The 17,181-nt window shown below is 44.0% G+C and overlaps 1 protein-coding gene across 2 annotated transcripts in view; it reads right to left on the reverse strand.

Moving 5' to 3' along the window:
• Nucleotides 1-227: 227 nt before the first annotated feature.
• TAAR1 (trace amine associated receptor 1) overlaps nucleotides 228-17,181 on the reverse strand; it is a 98,014-nt gene continuing 81,060 nt past the window's right edge. For both annotated transcript variants that reach the window (XM_082250119.1, XM_082250120.1), the window contains one exon: nucleotides 228-1,353. In XM_082250119.1, coding sequence (XP_082106245.1) covers nucleotides 249-1,265 — 1,017 coding nt within the window. In that variant the 5' untranslated portion in view covers nucleotides 1,266-1,353 and the 3' untranslated portion in view covers nucleotides 228-248. The remainder of the gene's footprint in view (nucleotides 1,354-17,181) is intronic.

The raw sequence follows: 17,181 nt of genomic DNA on the forward strand, positions 1-17,181 counted from the left end.
GTGTAATAAATTAGCAGGTCCCAGCATTACATAGTTGATTGCAAATCTAAAAGAGATTTGTTTTTGTGACCTTCCTTCTGTAAATACTGACCTTGGCACACCATCATGTAATCTCAGTTTTTATACTTAGCAGTAAAAAAAACTCTTTTTTTCACAGTGCAAAACCAAGCAGCTAGAAGGGCAAAATGCAGATCATAGGATGAAAATAATGAAAGGAAAAATGTCCATGTATTCCTTTAAATATCCAGTCACTCCAGATACAGAACAGTTCTTGAAGAATCAGTTTGGAAAACCTTTCCAAACAGAATCATTTTTAGTGCCCTTCGGAACCACAAATAGAAGAAGGCATAGACCATGGGGTTAAAAGTTGAATTTAAATATCCAATCCATACAAACGCATCAATGACAATGGAGGGGATGTTATAGTTTGTAAATGGGCCGATAGCTGTGCTGAAAAAAAAAGGTGACCAACAAATTAAGAACACCCCCATTATTGTACCCAGAGTCTTAGCTGCTTTTCTTTCTCTGCATCGTGATGTATGTGACTTTACAAAATCTGCCTGGAATTGTATCTGACTAGTGGCATCTTTTATTATTCTTGCTTGTCTCCTGGCAATTATGTATATCTTTCCATATATGCAGATCATAACCACTCCAGGAATAAAGAATGACAGCATAGATGCAATAACTCCTGAAGTTTCACTAAAAAATACAAAGCAACCTCCAACACAGTAGACTTCATTATAAAAAATGAGTTCCGAGCCTTTTACATTTAGCTCGAGAAAGATCATGCCAAATGCAAAAATAGCAGGGATAACCCAGCTGGTTAAAATCATGACAAGAACAGTAAATTTGTTTATTTTTGCCTTATAGCGCAGAGGATTGCATACTGCATAATATCTGTCCACAGATATAAAGGAGAGGTGGAATATGGATGCTGTACTGAGCATTATGTCTGTTCCTGTATGTATTTTACAAAAACTTTCCCCAAAATACCAGCAATTCTCCACCGATCTCACCATACTGTACGGCATTACAAGGCATCCTAATAGAAAGTCCACAGTGGCCATGGAAAGGATTAAGTAATTTGTTGGAGAATGGAGTTGTTTAAAATGAGCGATGGAGATGATAACAGCAAGGTTTCCAGCCATTGTTGCCAAGATAGTGCTTACCATAAAAACATACATTGGAATCCTTATGCTGTTGGGCCAACAGTACTTTTCACATGATTTGTTGATTGTTTCAAAACAATATTGTAATTGCATTGTAGCTCTTGATAATTTTCACCTTGATGCATGGGTTTCACAAATAGAAATGTCTTTGTGCCACAAGTTTTTCAGCAAATGGATAGAACTGTAAATAACAGAAAATACATGTAAACACATTGATAATAAACATCACTAAACATTTGATCAGAAATAGCTAAAACTGAATCTATTAAATATTACTTCCAGGACATTTGTTCAGATTTGATCAGTACAAAAGACATAAGCCTAGTTAAAGGGGGCTTTTGCAAACCTCTGCAATGTTTTGGCTGTCCATCTTTAAAAGACCACTTTATTGAGTTTATATTTATTTGCTTGAAATGGAGCTCTCTCACTTTCTCTATACATAAACTGGTAATCCCAGGAATCTCAGCAAGGCCCTTCTATAACATAAAGAGTCAGATAGCCATAATAAAAGAATCAGTCCAGCACTGAATCACCCCTATCCCAATCCCAAAATTGAACTTGACAGTTCTTATTCTTACTACTTCTCATTCTTACTCCTCCTAGCTAATCCCAACCCAAAACCTGAACATAATTCAAATTTACAGATACAAATCATAAGGAACAGACAACAGCATAGGGTGCTTTCTAATCATTATGCAAACAACTAAACTTTGGGTATCTTTGGCTGACCACATACACTATTTAACGGTTGGTTGTACATGTACAATAAATATAATAATTGTATAACTGTAGAGGGGAAATTAGTCTATATGTTGAAGTTATCCGTAAGTAAAAAACTATATATTCCCAGCGCTCAAAGTTATAATATAATATCCTCTACCCAAACAAAAGTCCTTCAAAAATTCCAAGTGTTCCTAAATCTGTGAAAAGGATTATCAATTGTGCAACTTCCACAATATTTAATCTGTACAATAGTCAAAAAAAAATAAATGCTCACATGATGTGCTCAGCTCTGAATAGTGACTAATGCAGGATACTGTCTAGGGATGCTTACAAATTCTAACTGCTATGTATGTGCATCAGCCCCTCTTCCCCTATTCCCTTCTTCCCTCCCCCTTTTTTTTTTCTCCCTATTTCTTCTAACTTTACTTCTTTCTAGCTATATATTCCTTCTATGCCATATTTCCTTCTGAGAACTCAAAAAGGAGAGATGGAAAGGGTAGACGGATGTAGGATACGGCTCACTTTTGCTTTAGTTCTCTTTATAATACCAACCCAAAATGGTACGAGCATTTGTTATTTTGCTTGTTGTGGAGATATGAAGATATGTTGTGAAGTTCGCTACACAATGATAGCATTCATGTATTGTGGTAATTCTTTTGTTGTCGTTTACCTTCTTCTTTTTGGATATTTCTGTATATGCCTGTTCCTCTCTTTTTGTTTAAATAAAATATTTGAAAAATAAATAAATGCTCACCAAATAATAAGACCCTTATAAATTAATGGTTGTTAAATGTCGCTCTTCCTCTTCCCAGTGGATACATCAAAAAGTATTCTATTTATTTCCTCCCAAAAATGTAAGAAACATAGTGAAGTATTTCAAAACAACCAAATTATGTATGTAAAAAATTGTGTTCACATAAATATTAAGTGCAAAACCCAAATTGAATAAGCTGTGTGTGCAAAGAAACTCCTTATCTATCTGAACCCCACTGTTTCACGACTGCATATATATAAGCTTTCACTAAACAGGGTGACCCTCAGATCACATCGGGTCATAAATATCATGTCATGGAGCTCCCACCAGGTCCTTGAGCTCGTCCTCCTTAAATGCCTTAAATACCTCCAACAAACATTACAACGAAAAAAGTCCCATGCTGTAGTATTTTAAATTATCGCTTTATTTGAGGCAAAGTATTATGCTTAAATGAGCCAAAATGCAAACAAATGCATTCTGTAGAAACAAAGATGGCTGACCAGTTACTTTCAGTTCCAGCTTGAAGTGTGACATCACTTCCTAGACGCATTTTGTCGTATAGACTTTCTCAAAAGTTGCACAATTTACTATTTTTTTAACACTTGGAAATTTGAACGACTTTGATTGGAGAGGGGGTATTGATATATTATTATACAGGATTTATATAGCACCAACATGAGGGCAGACAGTACAGTTACAATACAATTCAATATGGGAGGAATCAGAAGTCTCTGCTCATTAGAGCTTACAATCTAGGAGAATATAACCTTGAGCGCTGGGAACATATAATTTTTACTTGCGTGGCTTACCTTGAAGTTAGGTTGTTTCCAGCTGCTTAGGTGAGTTGTTTATGCTTGATACTAAGGGGATTTTCCTGAGCATTGAATATAAACCTATAAATATATGCTGAAGATATCCAGCATAGGATTATTATTATTATTCAGGATTTACTGTATGCAGGACAAACAGTGTGTACAGCACTTCAGTTACAAAAAAAGAGACAACAAGTGACTGAATTAGTAGTTTGATGGTGTCATTAGTTAAGAAGGGGCATATTTTGGCAATTGTATAGAAGTGAAGGCAGCAAGATTTGGATATAGATTGGATGTGGAGCTGGGAAGAGAGAGTCCAGAATTACACCTAGCACCTTTGCATAAAGTGAGGGACTAACAGTTGTGCTATTAATCTTTATTAAAATTCAAAAGTGTGACATGCAGGGGCAGAAATATTATGAGCTCAGTTTTGGAAAAATTAAGTTGCAGAAAAACATGTAACATTAATGCTGAATCTGATATCTCATTTAGTAAATTAGTAATGTGCAAGGAGATTGAATGGGTAAGCTGAGGAGTAGAGAGATAGTTTTGGTTGTCATCAGCATAGAGATGGTATTGAAAGCCATTGGAGACTATCAAATGAGCAAGGGTGGAGGTGCAGAGTGCTTAGATAGGTAGAAAGAGAACCAGGAAACAGCAGAGTCTTGAAAACTAAGGGAATTAGGTTTTGTGAGGATGAGCAGGTGGAAGGCAGCAGAAAAGTATGAGTACAAAGTACTGGCCATTGGTTTTACCAGTTAGATTAGTGATTCGTAAGGACTTTTTAAGTATAGGGGTGACCAGTGCATGGGAAGATGCCAATAGAGAGGGAGATATTGAAGATGTGGGTTAGAGAGGGTTACAAGCGTGATTGCAAGGTGGTAGACATAGTAAGTTATGGTAGAAGTTCACCCTAAAACTAAAATCTGTAAATCGACTTGCATCCACAATCTACGACTAACATATCTAGCCCTGTATAGAATAAATTGCTATACATACCTTTTTTGAAGTCGCTTCGGTCTGGTCCCGTGCTGATCTGTCAACAGCGGGTTCTCTGTGGAGGCAGGTGCAGACGAGGCAGCCAACAACAGAAGCCCCATAGTAACTCTATGGGTGACGTCACTTCCCAGGCATTTCACAGCCGCTGTCAGCTGTGTCCTGCACAAAGCTTCCGGTGCTGGAGACCAGACCAGATCGCTTCAGAAACTATATGTATAGCGATTTCTTCTTTACAGGGCAAGATAGGTTAGTCTTAGATTTTGGATGCCAGTAGATTTGCAGATTTTAGTTTTAGGGTGAACTTCTACTTTAGGTGGATGAGATATTCAGACAGTGGATGTTTCATTGTGGATTGCATCTATCTTGTTTTTGAAATGATTGGCTGTATCCCGGGCACTGAAGAAGTTAGTCAATGAAGGCAGTGGGGAATGGAGTAAAGAATTAAAGATAGAAGAGTTAAAAAAAACTGGCTGAGAGAGCGTTAATGAGAGTGATGTAATAGGTATGTTTGGCAGTGAGAAATTATTATTATTTTAGGTTGGGGCGATCAGGTGAATACACACTGTGTTTTTTTTTTTTTTGTTTTTTTTCATTCAAACAACAGGCTGAACAAAAATAACTCACAGATTTCTGCATCCACACAAGCAATGTGAATGTAGGAATCTCCCCTGTTGAGCTATTGTATTCTGACAGTAGGGAATCCCATTGGCTGCAGTGGCTGATCAAATGTTGATTTTCCAGCAGGACTGTTTGACAGAAGCTAGTCTAATGATTAGTTTCTGTTGAACAGAGAGGACTACACAGGGATTGAAATGTGTCTGGTTCCTGCTGAAGCGGCTGAATTTCCATATGTGTGTACCCAGCCTAATTCTGTATGAAGTGAGGGATGGCCAGGTCAGAGCAGGACAGAGGTGAGATTTTGTTTTAGATATAGTCCATAGCAAAATAGAGACAAAAAAATGTTTAAGGAAACGGGTTTCTATGGGCAACTGTTTGTAGGTTGGATTGATAGGAGGCTTAAGACAGGGAGAGCATGAAAAGGATAAGATATCGTTCAGAGAAAGGAAAAAAGATGTAGGAGAAAATGCAGGGAGTAAAGATGTGTGAGAGTGCAAGGTTAAGGATTATGTGTCCATTGTGTTAGATGAAAAGACGAAGTTAGGTTGAGATGCTGACAGGCTGACGGGGTGCTAGCATTGACAGAGATCTTAAAGTCATCAAGAACAATAATGGGTACTGCAGAGGTTAGAAAGTAGAGTAGCCAGGCAGGCAAATAAGTGTGACACAGGTCCAGGAGACCAATAGGTCACAGCTATCCTCAGAGAAACTGGAAAAATTTGAGACAAACACAGTAAACTTCAAAAGAGGAGAGGGATAGAGCGGAAGGCAAGTAAATAATTGTAAAAGTCTTTGTTTGGAGGTTTCAATGTCCTATTTAAGTGTTTAATTTTTCACAAATTTTTAGACCAATACTTTAAAACATCTAAAGGAATTAAAATTCAGCTCCACCAACAGTTAGCAATATTACATTATTTACACTGACTTTTTGCAGTGCCATTGGAGTTGATTTACTAAAGACAAATAGTCTGTTCACTTTGCAAGGGTATTTTCCTCAAAGCTTAGTGAATGAGGTGAAGCTCATCCACTCACTAGGGATGATTGAACGGTTCGGGTCGACCATCGGTTCGACCCAAACATTGGCTGTTCGAAATTCGGCCGAATTCTGAACTTTTTGCGGTAAAAGTTCGGAATTCGGCCACCAGAACCGCCCAAAATGCAATGGGACAGGAACTGGGCTTTAAAAGCCCATGATTGGCCCAGAAACATCAGTAAAAGCAGATTGGAGTGGCTATGGGGTCCAGAGGCCAATCAGGAGTGAATACGCCCCCCATACGCCCCCCAGTATATAACATAGCCCCACCAAATCTCTAGCACTGTATTACAGAGGCTGTAGAATAGAGTGGAAGCATTTCTGCTGCTCCAGTGATATTTTGCAATTATTAGTGTGAGGAAAGGGATATGCAGTGTAGTTAGGGTACTTTATACCACTATAGTTAGATTCAATAATCTAGTTTCTGTAGGGAATTGTTAAGTGTCAGGGTGACCATAGTGTAGGGTGAACTGACTCTGCTGTGCCAGGGTGACAGAACTCTTCCATGTCAGGGTGACCGCCAGAAAAAAAAGATACATTTTCTTAGAATTTCAGTAACGCAGGGATGGGGCTCCGCTCCTTTCACATCTGGGTGTTTTTGTTGCAGGCGTTTATTGGGCATTTTTTTGGCGTCTTTGGAGGCAGGCATGACATCTGAACTTCTGTATAGGGGTATATATATACACACACACACACATATATATATATATATATATATATATATATATATATATATATATATATATACACACATACACACATATAGGTGTGAAAGGAGCGGAACCCCATCCCTGCGCTACTGAAATTATTTCATTAGCGCAGGGATGGGGTTCCGCTCCTTTCACACCTATGTGTGTGTATGTGTATATGTGTATATATACGGGTTTCAAAAGTTCGATCATCCCTACACTCACGTGTCAACAAAAATGAATGTGATTTTGTTTTGTTTTCCTTGCATGTGAGTACTCTTTGCAAAGTGAAATTTCACCACATTCATTCAGGGCTGTTTTACTGCATGGGAATGTTAGGCATTTGCCCGGGGTGGGTTACCCACCGGCAGTACCAGCCAGCAGTAACCACCAGCCGTACCAGTCAGCAGTAACCACCAGCAGTACTTACCAGCAGTACCAGCCAGCAGTACCGCCAGTAGTACCCGCCAGCAGTTCCAGCCAGCAGTACCCACCAACAGTAACAGCCAGCAGTAGCCACCAGCAGTAGCCACCAGCAGTACCCACCAGCAGTACCCGCCAGCAGTACCCACCAGCCGTGGAGGGGGGGCCACAACTGCAGGAATGCCTGTCCGCCTCCACTGCTGTCAGGCTAATCGGGCCATGGAGAGGTGCCCACAGCAGCAGGAGTGCCTGCTTTTTTTAGATTATTTATTTTTATTAATTTAATGTTTAAACGCTGATTTTGTTGGAGGTACCAATAAATAGAGCCTTATCGATAATTTGCATTTATATTATTTTGGGTGATTGTGTAGGCAGGGCCCCAGTGCACTGCATTGCCCGGGGGCCTATATTGCTCTTAAGATGGTACTGCATTCATTAGGCTCTGGGGCAAAATCCTTTGCAAAAGTGCAGCTTCCCGTGAAAACTGAACAACCCATTGGCCTTAATAAAGTGTTGTGAATGAGAAAGTGTTTACATTGCAAATAGTTACATTTGCAATGTAAACAACAGAACAAGCATTCTTTAATTACAACAGGACATGTTTAAAAATCAAGACATTGTGGTGGGTTCTCCAGAGTTTTTATGTGCTTTTAGGTTTCTTTCAGCCTCGGTTCACACTAGGGCGACCTGTGAGGCGACCTGGTCGCCTCCCAGGTCACCGCAGGTCGCCTCCCATAGGGAAGCTGCGGACCCGTTCTAATAGGAGCGACACAAGTCGCTCCGACCTAGAAAAAGGGTCCGGAGCTTCTTTGGGGCGACCAGGAGGCGACCGCCATAGACTTCAATGTCGCCACCCGAAGTAGCGTCGCGGTAGTGTGAACCGGCGCTAACACGGCCGCTCCGCATTTCTTCTCCGCTGCGGGACTTTTTTTTTTTCACGGAGCGGATGACATTTGTGTCATCCGCTCCGTATGCCCGCATATCATCCCATCCGTTTGCGGATGATATGCGGACATAATGTATGTCTATGGCATTGCGGATGTCAGCGGATGACACCGCTGACATCCGATTTTCCTTCCTTTCCGTGAACGGATGAAAAAATAGGGTTCTGTTCCGTTCCAAAAAAACAGAACAGAACTGAAAGGAAGAAAATCGGATGTCAGCGGATGGTATTCCGCTGACATCCACAGTGCCATTGACTTACATTATGTCCGCAAATCATCCGCAAAAAAATAGGATGATTTGCGGACAAGCGGAGCGGCCGTGTGAAAGAGCCCTTATTCTTTTGAAATTTCTGCAATAAGGGAGAGAGTGAAAAAGTGATGTTTGGTGCCCCAGATCACATATCTACCTACAAATTGAATCATAACTATGCTGGGTGGCATTGGGTTCTGGTGGTAAGTATGGACATCAAATTGAGATTTGCTGTGGAACTTCTCCCAACTGCAGAAGCTGATGTCTGCTTGCCTACCTTATAAACATAAGTGCCACTCCTCTTTGTTTAATGTTGCTACTGCAACTGGTGTTTGTTTTTTTTGGTTCGATTTAAACATTACCAATACTTTTTTCTTTTTTTATAAGTGATCATATATACTCTGTTCTCAGCTGCATAAGCCTAGAGAGCTGGGGTTGGAGAAATAGAAGGACACTGCAGGGAGCACAAATATGATCACTGGAGGAGAGGCAGGTTCTTCTCCCAGCACAGCCAGAAAACTGACCACACTTACTTGATGTGCTCTTGTGCTCTGGCATTGTCAGTTTGAAATATGAAAGAAGGAGGACTGGCAGGTAGAGTTGAGCGGACACCTGGATGTCCGTGTTCGGCGGGTTCGGCCAAACTTTAAAAAAAAGTCCGGGTCCGTGTCCCGGACTTTTGCCGAACTTTTCCCGGACACCGAACCCCATTGAAGTCAATGGGGACCCGAACTTTCAGGCACTAAAATGGCTCTAAAACACCAATGGAAAGGGCTAGAGTGCTGCAAATGGCAGCAAAATGTTGTTAAGAGCATGGCAAGTGCTCTGCAAACAAATGTGGATAGGGAAATAACTTAAAACAACAAAAAAAAAACAGAAAAATAAAACAATGTTCTTCATCTCTGAAGGACGAGGCCCATATGGAGTAGGAGGGAGGTTGAGGTGGTGGTGGATGTGACGGTGTGTCATAGGCGTGCGCACAGGGTGTGCCGGATGTGCCTGGGCACACCCTAATAACCTAGGGCACATAGCATTATCTCTCTGTTTGCCAGTGAGGAGATGGGAAAGATCTCCCTCGGACCTGCTCTGCTCTATTTATCTTTGCCAGCAGGGAGAGTAATGTATCGGGGCCATGTACATGTAGGCAAACACATGCATGTGTATTTAAACTTTGGGGTGCACACCCTAATGCAATAGGCTGCGCACACCTATGGGCGGTGTAGGTAGAAGCGGCGGTGGAGGAGGACCAGGGCCGGATTAAGAGCATCATGGGCTTGGTGCTGAGGATTTTGAAGGGCCTTAAGGGCCGTGCCTTGGCATGCACCCAGAGGAGGAAGGGTGCAGCCATGCATGCCTAATTCAACATGGGATGCTGTCTATGAAGCCCATAAACACATCCATGCATCGGCAACTGTCCCTCCTTGTCCGGCCTTCGTGCTGTGTGGGGAGGTTCTGAGGGAGCTGCCTGGGGAAGCGAGGATAGAAGCCAGACTTCTGTGTTTACAAGTGACAGAAGAGCGGTAACAGTGAATATGGCCAACCCGGGGCCTATATAAAGGTAGGGGCCTGGAGCTGCAGCTCCAATAGCCCCTACGTTAATCTGGCCTTGAGGAGGACGAGTAGCCAACACTGCTTCTTTTCACAAATTTTAAATGAGGGTACACCCCAAAAGAGTGAGAAAGAGCAAAAATAGAACAATGGCTGGGTAAGGTCGGTATCCATCGCTATTCTGCACAAGGTACGGAAAAGTCCCGTGGGATCCATGCCTGGTTCATTTTAATGAACGTGAGCTTGTCCACATTGTCTCTGGACAGGCGGCTGCGCTGGTCTGTGATAACGCCCCCAGCCGTGCTAAATACCCGTTCAGATAATACACTGGCTGCAGGGCACGCCAGCACCTCCAAGGCGTAAAGGGCAAGCTCAGGCCATGTGCCCAACTTGGAGACCCAGAAGTTGAAGGGGGCAGACCCCTCATTCAGTACGTCTAGGCGTGTGCACACATACTGCTCCACCATGTTCGTGAAATACTGCCTCCTGCTAAGACGTTCCATCTGAGCTGCTGGTGCTGCTGTTTGTTGTGGCGTGCTGACAAAGCTTTTCCACATTTCGGCCATGCTAACCTTGCCTTCTGAGGTGCTGGCGATGCCCTGGTTGCATTGGCGACCTCTTCCTCCTCTTCCTCCTCCTCTGCCTTGTGCTTCCACTGTGGCCCCGCTGTCAGGTGGGAATGCCAGCAGCATCGCGTCTACCAGCGTGCGCTTGTACTCGCGCATCTTGCGATCGCGCTCCAGTGAGTGAATTAAGGATGGTACGTTGTCCTTGTAACGGGGATCCAGCAGCGTGGCCACCCAGTAATCAGCACAAGTTAGAATGTGGGCAACTCGGCGGTCATTGTGGAGACACTGCAGCATGTAATCGCTCATGTGTGCCAGGCTGCCCAGAGGCAACGAAAGGCTGTCCTCTGTGGGAGGTGTATCGTTTGTGTCCTCTGTATCTCCCCAGCCACGCACCAGTGATGGCCATGAGCTGGCCTGGGTGCCACCCTGCTGTGAACATGCTTCCATCTCCTCCTCCAGCTCCTCCTCCTCATCCTCCAGAACTGTGCCCCTGCTGGACAATTGTGTCCCTGGCGTTTGTGTGTGCAGGAACCCACCCTCGGAGCCCCTTGTGAATGACTGCCCTGAAAGCCTTGGAAATGTTACCTCTTCATCCTCCTCCTCCTCCTCATCCTGTGCCACATCCTCTTCCATCATCGCCCGAATTGTTTTTTCAAGGAGGCATAGAAGTGGGATAGTTAAGCTGAGAACGATGTCATCGGCACTGGCCATGTTGGTGGAGTACTCAAAACAGCGCAACAAGGCACACAGGTCTCGCATGGAGGCCCAGTTATTGGTGGTGAAGTGGTGCTGTTCCGCAGAGCGACTCATGCGTGCGTGCTGCAGCTGAAACTCCACTATGGCCTGCTGCTGCTCGCACAGTCTTTGCAGCATGTGCAAGGTGGAGTTCCACCTTGTGGGCACGTCACATATGAGGCGGTGAGCGGGAAGGCCGAAGTTACGCTGCAGCGCTGACAGGCGAGCAGCAGCAGGGTGAGAACGCCGAAAGTGCGCACAGACGGCCCGCACTTTCTGCAGCAGCTCTGACATATCGGGGTAGTTTTTAAGGAACCTCTGCACCACCAAATTCAGCACATGCGCCAGGCAAGGGATGTGCGTCAAACCGGCTAGGCCCAGAGCTGCTATGAGATTTCGCCCGTTATCGCACACCACCAGGCCGGGCTTGAGGCTCGCTGGCAGCAACCACTCATTTGTCTGCTGTTCCATGCTCCTCCACAACTCCTGCGCGGTGTGTGGTTTCTCCCCCAAACAGGCAAGTTTTAAAACTGCCTGCTGTCGTTTACCCCTGGCCGTGCTGAAGTTGGTGGTGAAGGTGTTACGCTGTCCGGATGAGGAGGCAGTAGAGGATGAGGAAGCGGAGTAGGAGGAGTTAGGAACAGGAGGCAAACTGAAGCGCCCTGCAATCCTCGGTGGTGGAAGGACATGCGCCAAATTGCTATCCGCCTCAGGCCCATCCGCCACTGCATTTACCCAGTGTGCCGTTAGGGAGATATAACTCCCCTGACCGTGCTTACTGGTCCACGTATCGGTAGCTAGGTGGACCTTGCCACAGAGGGCGTTGCGCAGTGCACACCTGATTTTTTTCCCCCACTTGGTTGTGCAGTGAAGGGATGGCTTGCCTGGAAAAGTAGGTGGCTGGGCACGACGTACTGTGGGACAGCCACCGACATAAGGTTTTTAAAACTGTGCGTCTCCACCAGACGGAATGACAGCATTTCAAAGGGCCAGGGATTGCGGGTGGGTAGGGGGGTACTTCCTCTTCCTCTCAAGTGTTTGGGAGATGGAAAGCTGAACGTTTCCACGGGACATTGTGGAGATGGTTGGTGACCCAGGTGGTGGTGTTGCTGACAGATCCTCTGTTTGGGGGGTGGCAGGTGCCGGTATCACTACAGATGTGGCTGGAACGGCCGAGACTGCAGCAGAAGAGGAAGCAGGATGAGCCAGAGACGTTTCTTGGTTTTGAAGGTGTCTACTCCACTGCAGCTCGTGCTTTGCACTTAGATGCCTGATCATGCAGGTTGTGCTCAGGTTGAGAAGGTTTATGCCTCGCTTCAGGCTCTGATTGCACAGGGTGCAAACCACTCGTGTCATGTCATCAGCACATTTTCTAAAGAACTTCCACGCTAGAGAACTCCTTTGAGCTGGCTTTGGTGCGCTCGTTCCCTTGCTGCGTTGGGCAGTATCGGGCGTAGTGTCTAGGGCACGCCTGCTCCGCTTCTGCACCCTGCTCCCTCTTCTGCTGTGCTGGTGGCTCTGTGCGACCACCGCCTCTTCCTCCAAACAACTCAGGTCACCTGCATGACGTTCATTCCATGTGGGGTCGAGGACCTCATCGTCCTCCACATCATCTTCCACCCAGTCTTCACCCCTGCCCTCCTTGTCGGTCTCCACAATTCTGAACACCGCAGCAGTTGGCACCTGCGTTTCGTCATCATCGGAGACGTGCTGCGATGGCCCTTGCATGTACTCATCTTGAGAAATAAGTGGTTGGGCATCGCTGCACTCAATCTCTTCCACTTCTGGGGCAGGGCTAGGTGGATGGCCCTGGGAAACCCTGCTAACAGAGTCCTCAAAAAGAAGAAGAGACTACTGTATGGCTTGGGGCTCAGACTGCTTGCCTGATTTCCAAGGGGGTGAGGTGAAAGACGGTTGGACATTGGCTGCAGGTGCCAACTCTGACCTTTCTGCAGTAGACTGGGTGGGAGACAATGTGAAGGAACTGGAGGCACTGTCAGCAACCCAATCTACTATCGCCTGTACTTCTTAAGGCCTCATCTAGAGGCGCATTATGCCCTACCAAATACTGCTGCAGGTTCTGTCGCCTACTCACACTTGAGGAAGGTGTTTCACTTGTGCGTGTAGCTGGCACAGATCGACCACGTCCTCTCCTTGCAACAGGAGCTCTACCAGCAGCACCACGACCCAGGCCACGGCCCCTATTTGACGGTCTCCTCATATTTCTGTAATTTATGATCTTGCCCTAGAAAGGTGTTTATTGAATAGCGGAACTAAAACAACAACAGTATCGCATGGGTGTATCTGACCGTCAAATATGCAAAATATGCCGCAATTTAATGTTTTTTACCCCAAAAGGGTGTATATTGAATAGCGGAATAGGAAAAAGGATAAAAAGACGGTGTATCTCACACGTACAAACACAGACAAGGCCCCGATTAAAATTTTTTGTAACCTAAAGGGAGGATGAGGAAGAAGAGTAGGAGGAGTTGGGAACAGGAGGCAAACTGAAGCGCCCTGCAATCCTTGGCGGGGGAAGGAGATGCGCCAAACAAATTTAAAAGGTGTATCTCACACGTACCGATACAGACTATGCCGCAATTTTATTTTTTTACACTCCAAAAGGGTGTATATTGAATAGCGGAATAGGAAAAATTTTATAATACAGTGTATCTCACACGTACAAACACAGCCTAGGCCCCGGTTACAATTTTTGGTACCCTAAAGGCAGGATGAGGAAGAGGAGTAGGAGGAGTTGGGAACAGGAGCCAAACTGAAGCGCCCTGCAATCCTCGGCGGTAGAAGGAGATGCGCCAAACAAATTTAAAACGGTGTATCTCACATGTACCGATACAGACTATCCCGCAATTTAATTTTTTACACTCAAACAGGGTGTATATTGAATAGCGGAATAGGACAAATTTTACAAAACGGTGTATCTCACACGTACAAACACAAACTAGGCCCACGATTACAATTTTTTGTACCCTAAAGGCAGGATGAGGAAGTGGAGTAGGAGGAGTTGGGAAGAGGAGCCAAACTGAAGCGCCCTGCAATCCTCGGCGGTAGAAGGAGATGCGCCAAACAAATTTAAAAAGGTGTATCTCACATGTACCGATATAGACTATCCCGCAATTGAATTTTTTACACTCAAACAGGGTGTATATTGAATAGCGGAATAGGACAAATTTTACAAAACGGTGTATCTCACACGTACAAACACAAACTAGGCCCCGATTACAATTTTTTGTACCCTAAAGGCAGGATGAGGAAGAGGAGTAGGAGGAGTTGGGAACAGGAGCCAAACTGAAGCGCCCTGCAATCCTTGGCGGTAGAAGGAGATGCGCCAAACAAATTTAAAAAGGTGTATCTCACATGTACCGATACAGACTATCCCGCAATTTAATTTTTTACATTCGAACAGGGTGTATATTGAATAGCGGAATAGGACAAATTTTACAAAACGGTGTATCTCACACGTACAAACACAATCTAGGCCCCGATTACAATTTTTTGTACCCTAAAGGCAGAATGAGGAGTAGGAGGAGTTCGGAACAGGCAGGAGGCAGACTGAAGCACCCTCAAATCCTCGGCAGTATGAGATGCGCCCCAAAAATTGGAAAGGTGTATCTCACACATACCGACACAGACTATCCCGCAATTTAATTGTTTATACCCAAATGTTTTGATTAAATAGCGGAATAGAAAATATGATCAAAAAAAGTGTATGTATCTCACACGTACAAAACCACACTAGGCCCCAATTACTATTGTTTGTACCCCTAAAGGCAGGATGAGGAGTAGGAGGAGTTTGGAACAGGCAGCACCCTCAAATCTTCAGAAGTATGAGATGAACCCCAAAAACCCCAAATATCATTCAGCTCTGCTGCAGGCCACAATTTAATTTTTTTTAACCCAAGGCTGTATATTGAATATTGGAATAGGAAAAAAGTGTATGATTTTTGAAACCACTCAATAATAGCACATGTGAACTGAACACAGCAGTGCATGATCAGTCAGCACAGCACAGCTGAAGGAAAAATGCTGCACACAGTGACTGATAGAAAAATACTTTTCTCCCTCCTCCTCAGTGGGCAAAAAAGATTGTGTTCACTGCACCCCAAAAAGATTGTGTTCACTGCACCCCAAAAAAGATTGTGTTCACTGCACCCCAAAAAGATTGTGTTCACTGCAGCCCACACACAGCAAAATGGATGTTGACCACTGACACCTGCCTATCTCCTATCCCACCCCACACAGCAATATTGATTGTAGTTTGTAGAACACACTGTCTGACCCTAAAAATCAGCAGACTCTCTCCCTAAAAGGATTGATAAGATGATGATCGTAGATCGGGTGACTGCAAACCCCACCCCACACAGCAATATCGATTGTAGTTTGTAGAACACACTGTCTGACCCTAAAAATCAGCAGACTCTCTCCCTAAAAGGATTGATAAGATGATGATCGTAGATCGGGTGACTGCAAACCCCACCCCACACAGCAATATCGATTGTAGTTTGTAGAACACACTGTCTGACCCTAAAAATCAGCAGCAGCCTCGCCCTAAAATGTCTACAACTCGCCCTGCCTAACACACTCCGACCTGTCCCTCAATTCTATCCGGACACTAATGGGTTTTTTTTTCCTGTCTGTCCCTAATCAGCAGCCAGCACGTTGATGTGTGCTCTCTGAACTAAACAGCAGAATGACGCCGCAGCGGCGCTGCCTTGAACTTATAAAGACTTGGTCACATGCTTCAGACGGCCAATCACAGCTACTAATACATTTGTAGGCATGGCTGGGATGGCTTAGGCACACCAGTTAAACGCTTGTTGATTGGCTGTTGAAAGCCCGCCATGAAAAGCGCGCCAATGCATGCAAAACCCGGAAATAAAACGACCGAACACGGATTTTTACCCGAATATACAGTAAAGTTTTCGGGTCCGTGTTCGGGTAACAAAAATCCAATTATTCGGTATGAACACGAATAATACAGTCCGTGTTCGCTCAACCCTACTGGCAGGATCACCAGGGATGGCACATGGTATAACAGTCACATATCAGAAAAGTGAAATGTTGAAGTAACATATTATTTAGGTGAATTTTGAGACAGGTTCCTCCAAGTCTTTTCATCATGCTTCATGATTGGTAAAGAGACATAAGAAGGGCAGTGTTTAAAAAGATTTTCCTTCCCTTTCTTCCTTAGGATTTAAAGTTTTGAGGTTGAAACAGACAAGAATACCAGGAAGTAGGGATGCTGGGAAGTCAGTACTTTGCAGGATTAGGAAAAGAAAAGGGTGTTGTAAAGTTGTCATTAAAGGAAAGAGGCAAGTCCTTGATTGTGCCTGTAACAAGACTGATTAAGAATTGTGAGCTTCATGAGAGGAGTATTTAATGGCAATAGGTACTCATTTACGTATATTGCATGAGGGCATTTTGAAATGGTGTTGGTAATGGACCATTGAATTTATGATGGAGTTGATATGTGTACTCAATTGCCTCTCGGAAGATAAGGAAATAACCTTTTCCCCTGCTGAAGCAAAGTAGATCATGCTTTGCTGTTTTTTTTTTTTTGCCCTCCTCTGGATCAACTGTGGGTAAAGGATTGTGTATACGCGATTGTATGTTTTTTTGTTTTTTTCCCACTTTTATTGGTTGAACTAGATGAACATGTGTCTTTTTTCAACAAGAATAACTATGTAAGTATGTATTCATTGAGCTGCTTATGTATGGCTAGTGGTTGGTGTGATTCTTTAATGTAGTTTACTGGAAGGGAGATCTATAAATGACCTGGTTCACTGCTGTATTGTTGTCATTATTTTATTATTATTATTATTATAAATTGTATATATTATTAATAAAGATGTGGTGGAGTTATTTAATGTCACATATGCGAAAGCAAATAACAG

Source organism: Pelophylax lessonae, assembly GCF_965119305.1.
Source record: "Pelophylax lessonae genome assembly, chromosome: 3".
NCBI lineage: Eukaryota > Metazoa > Chordata > Amphibia > Anura > Ranidae > Pelophylax > Pelophylax lessonae.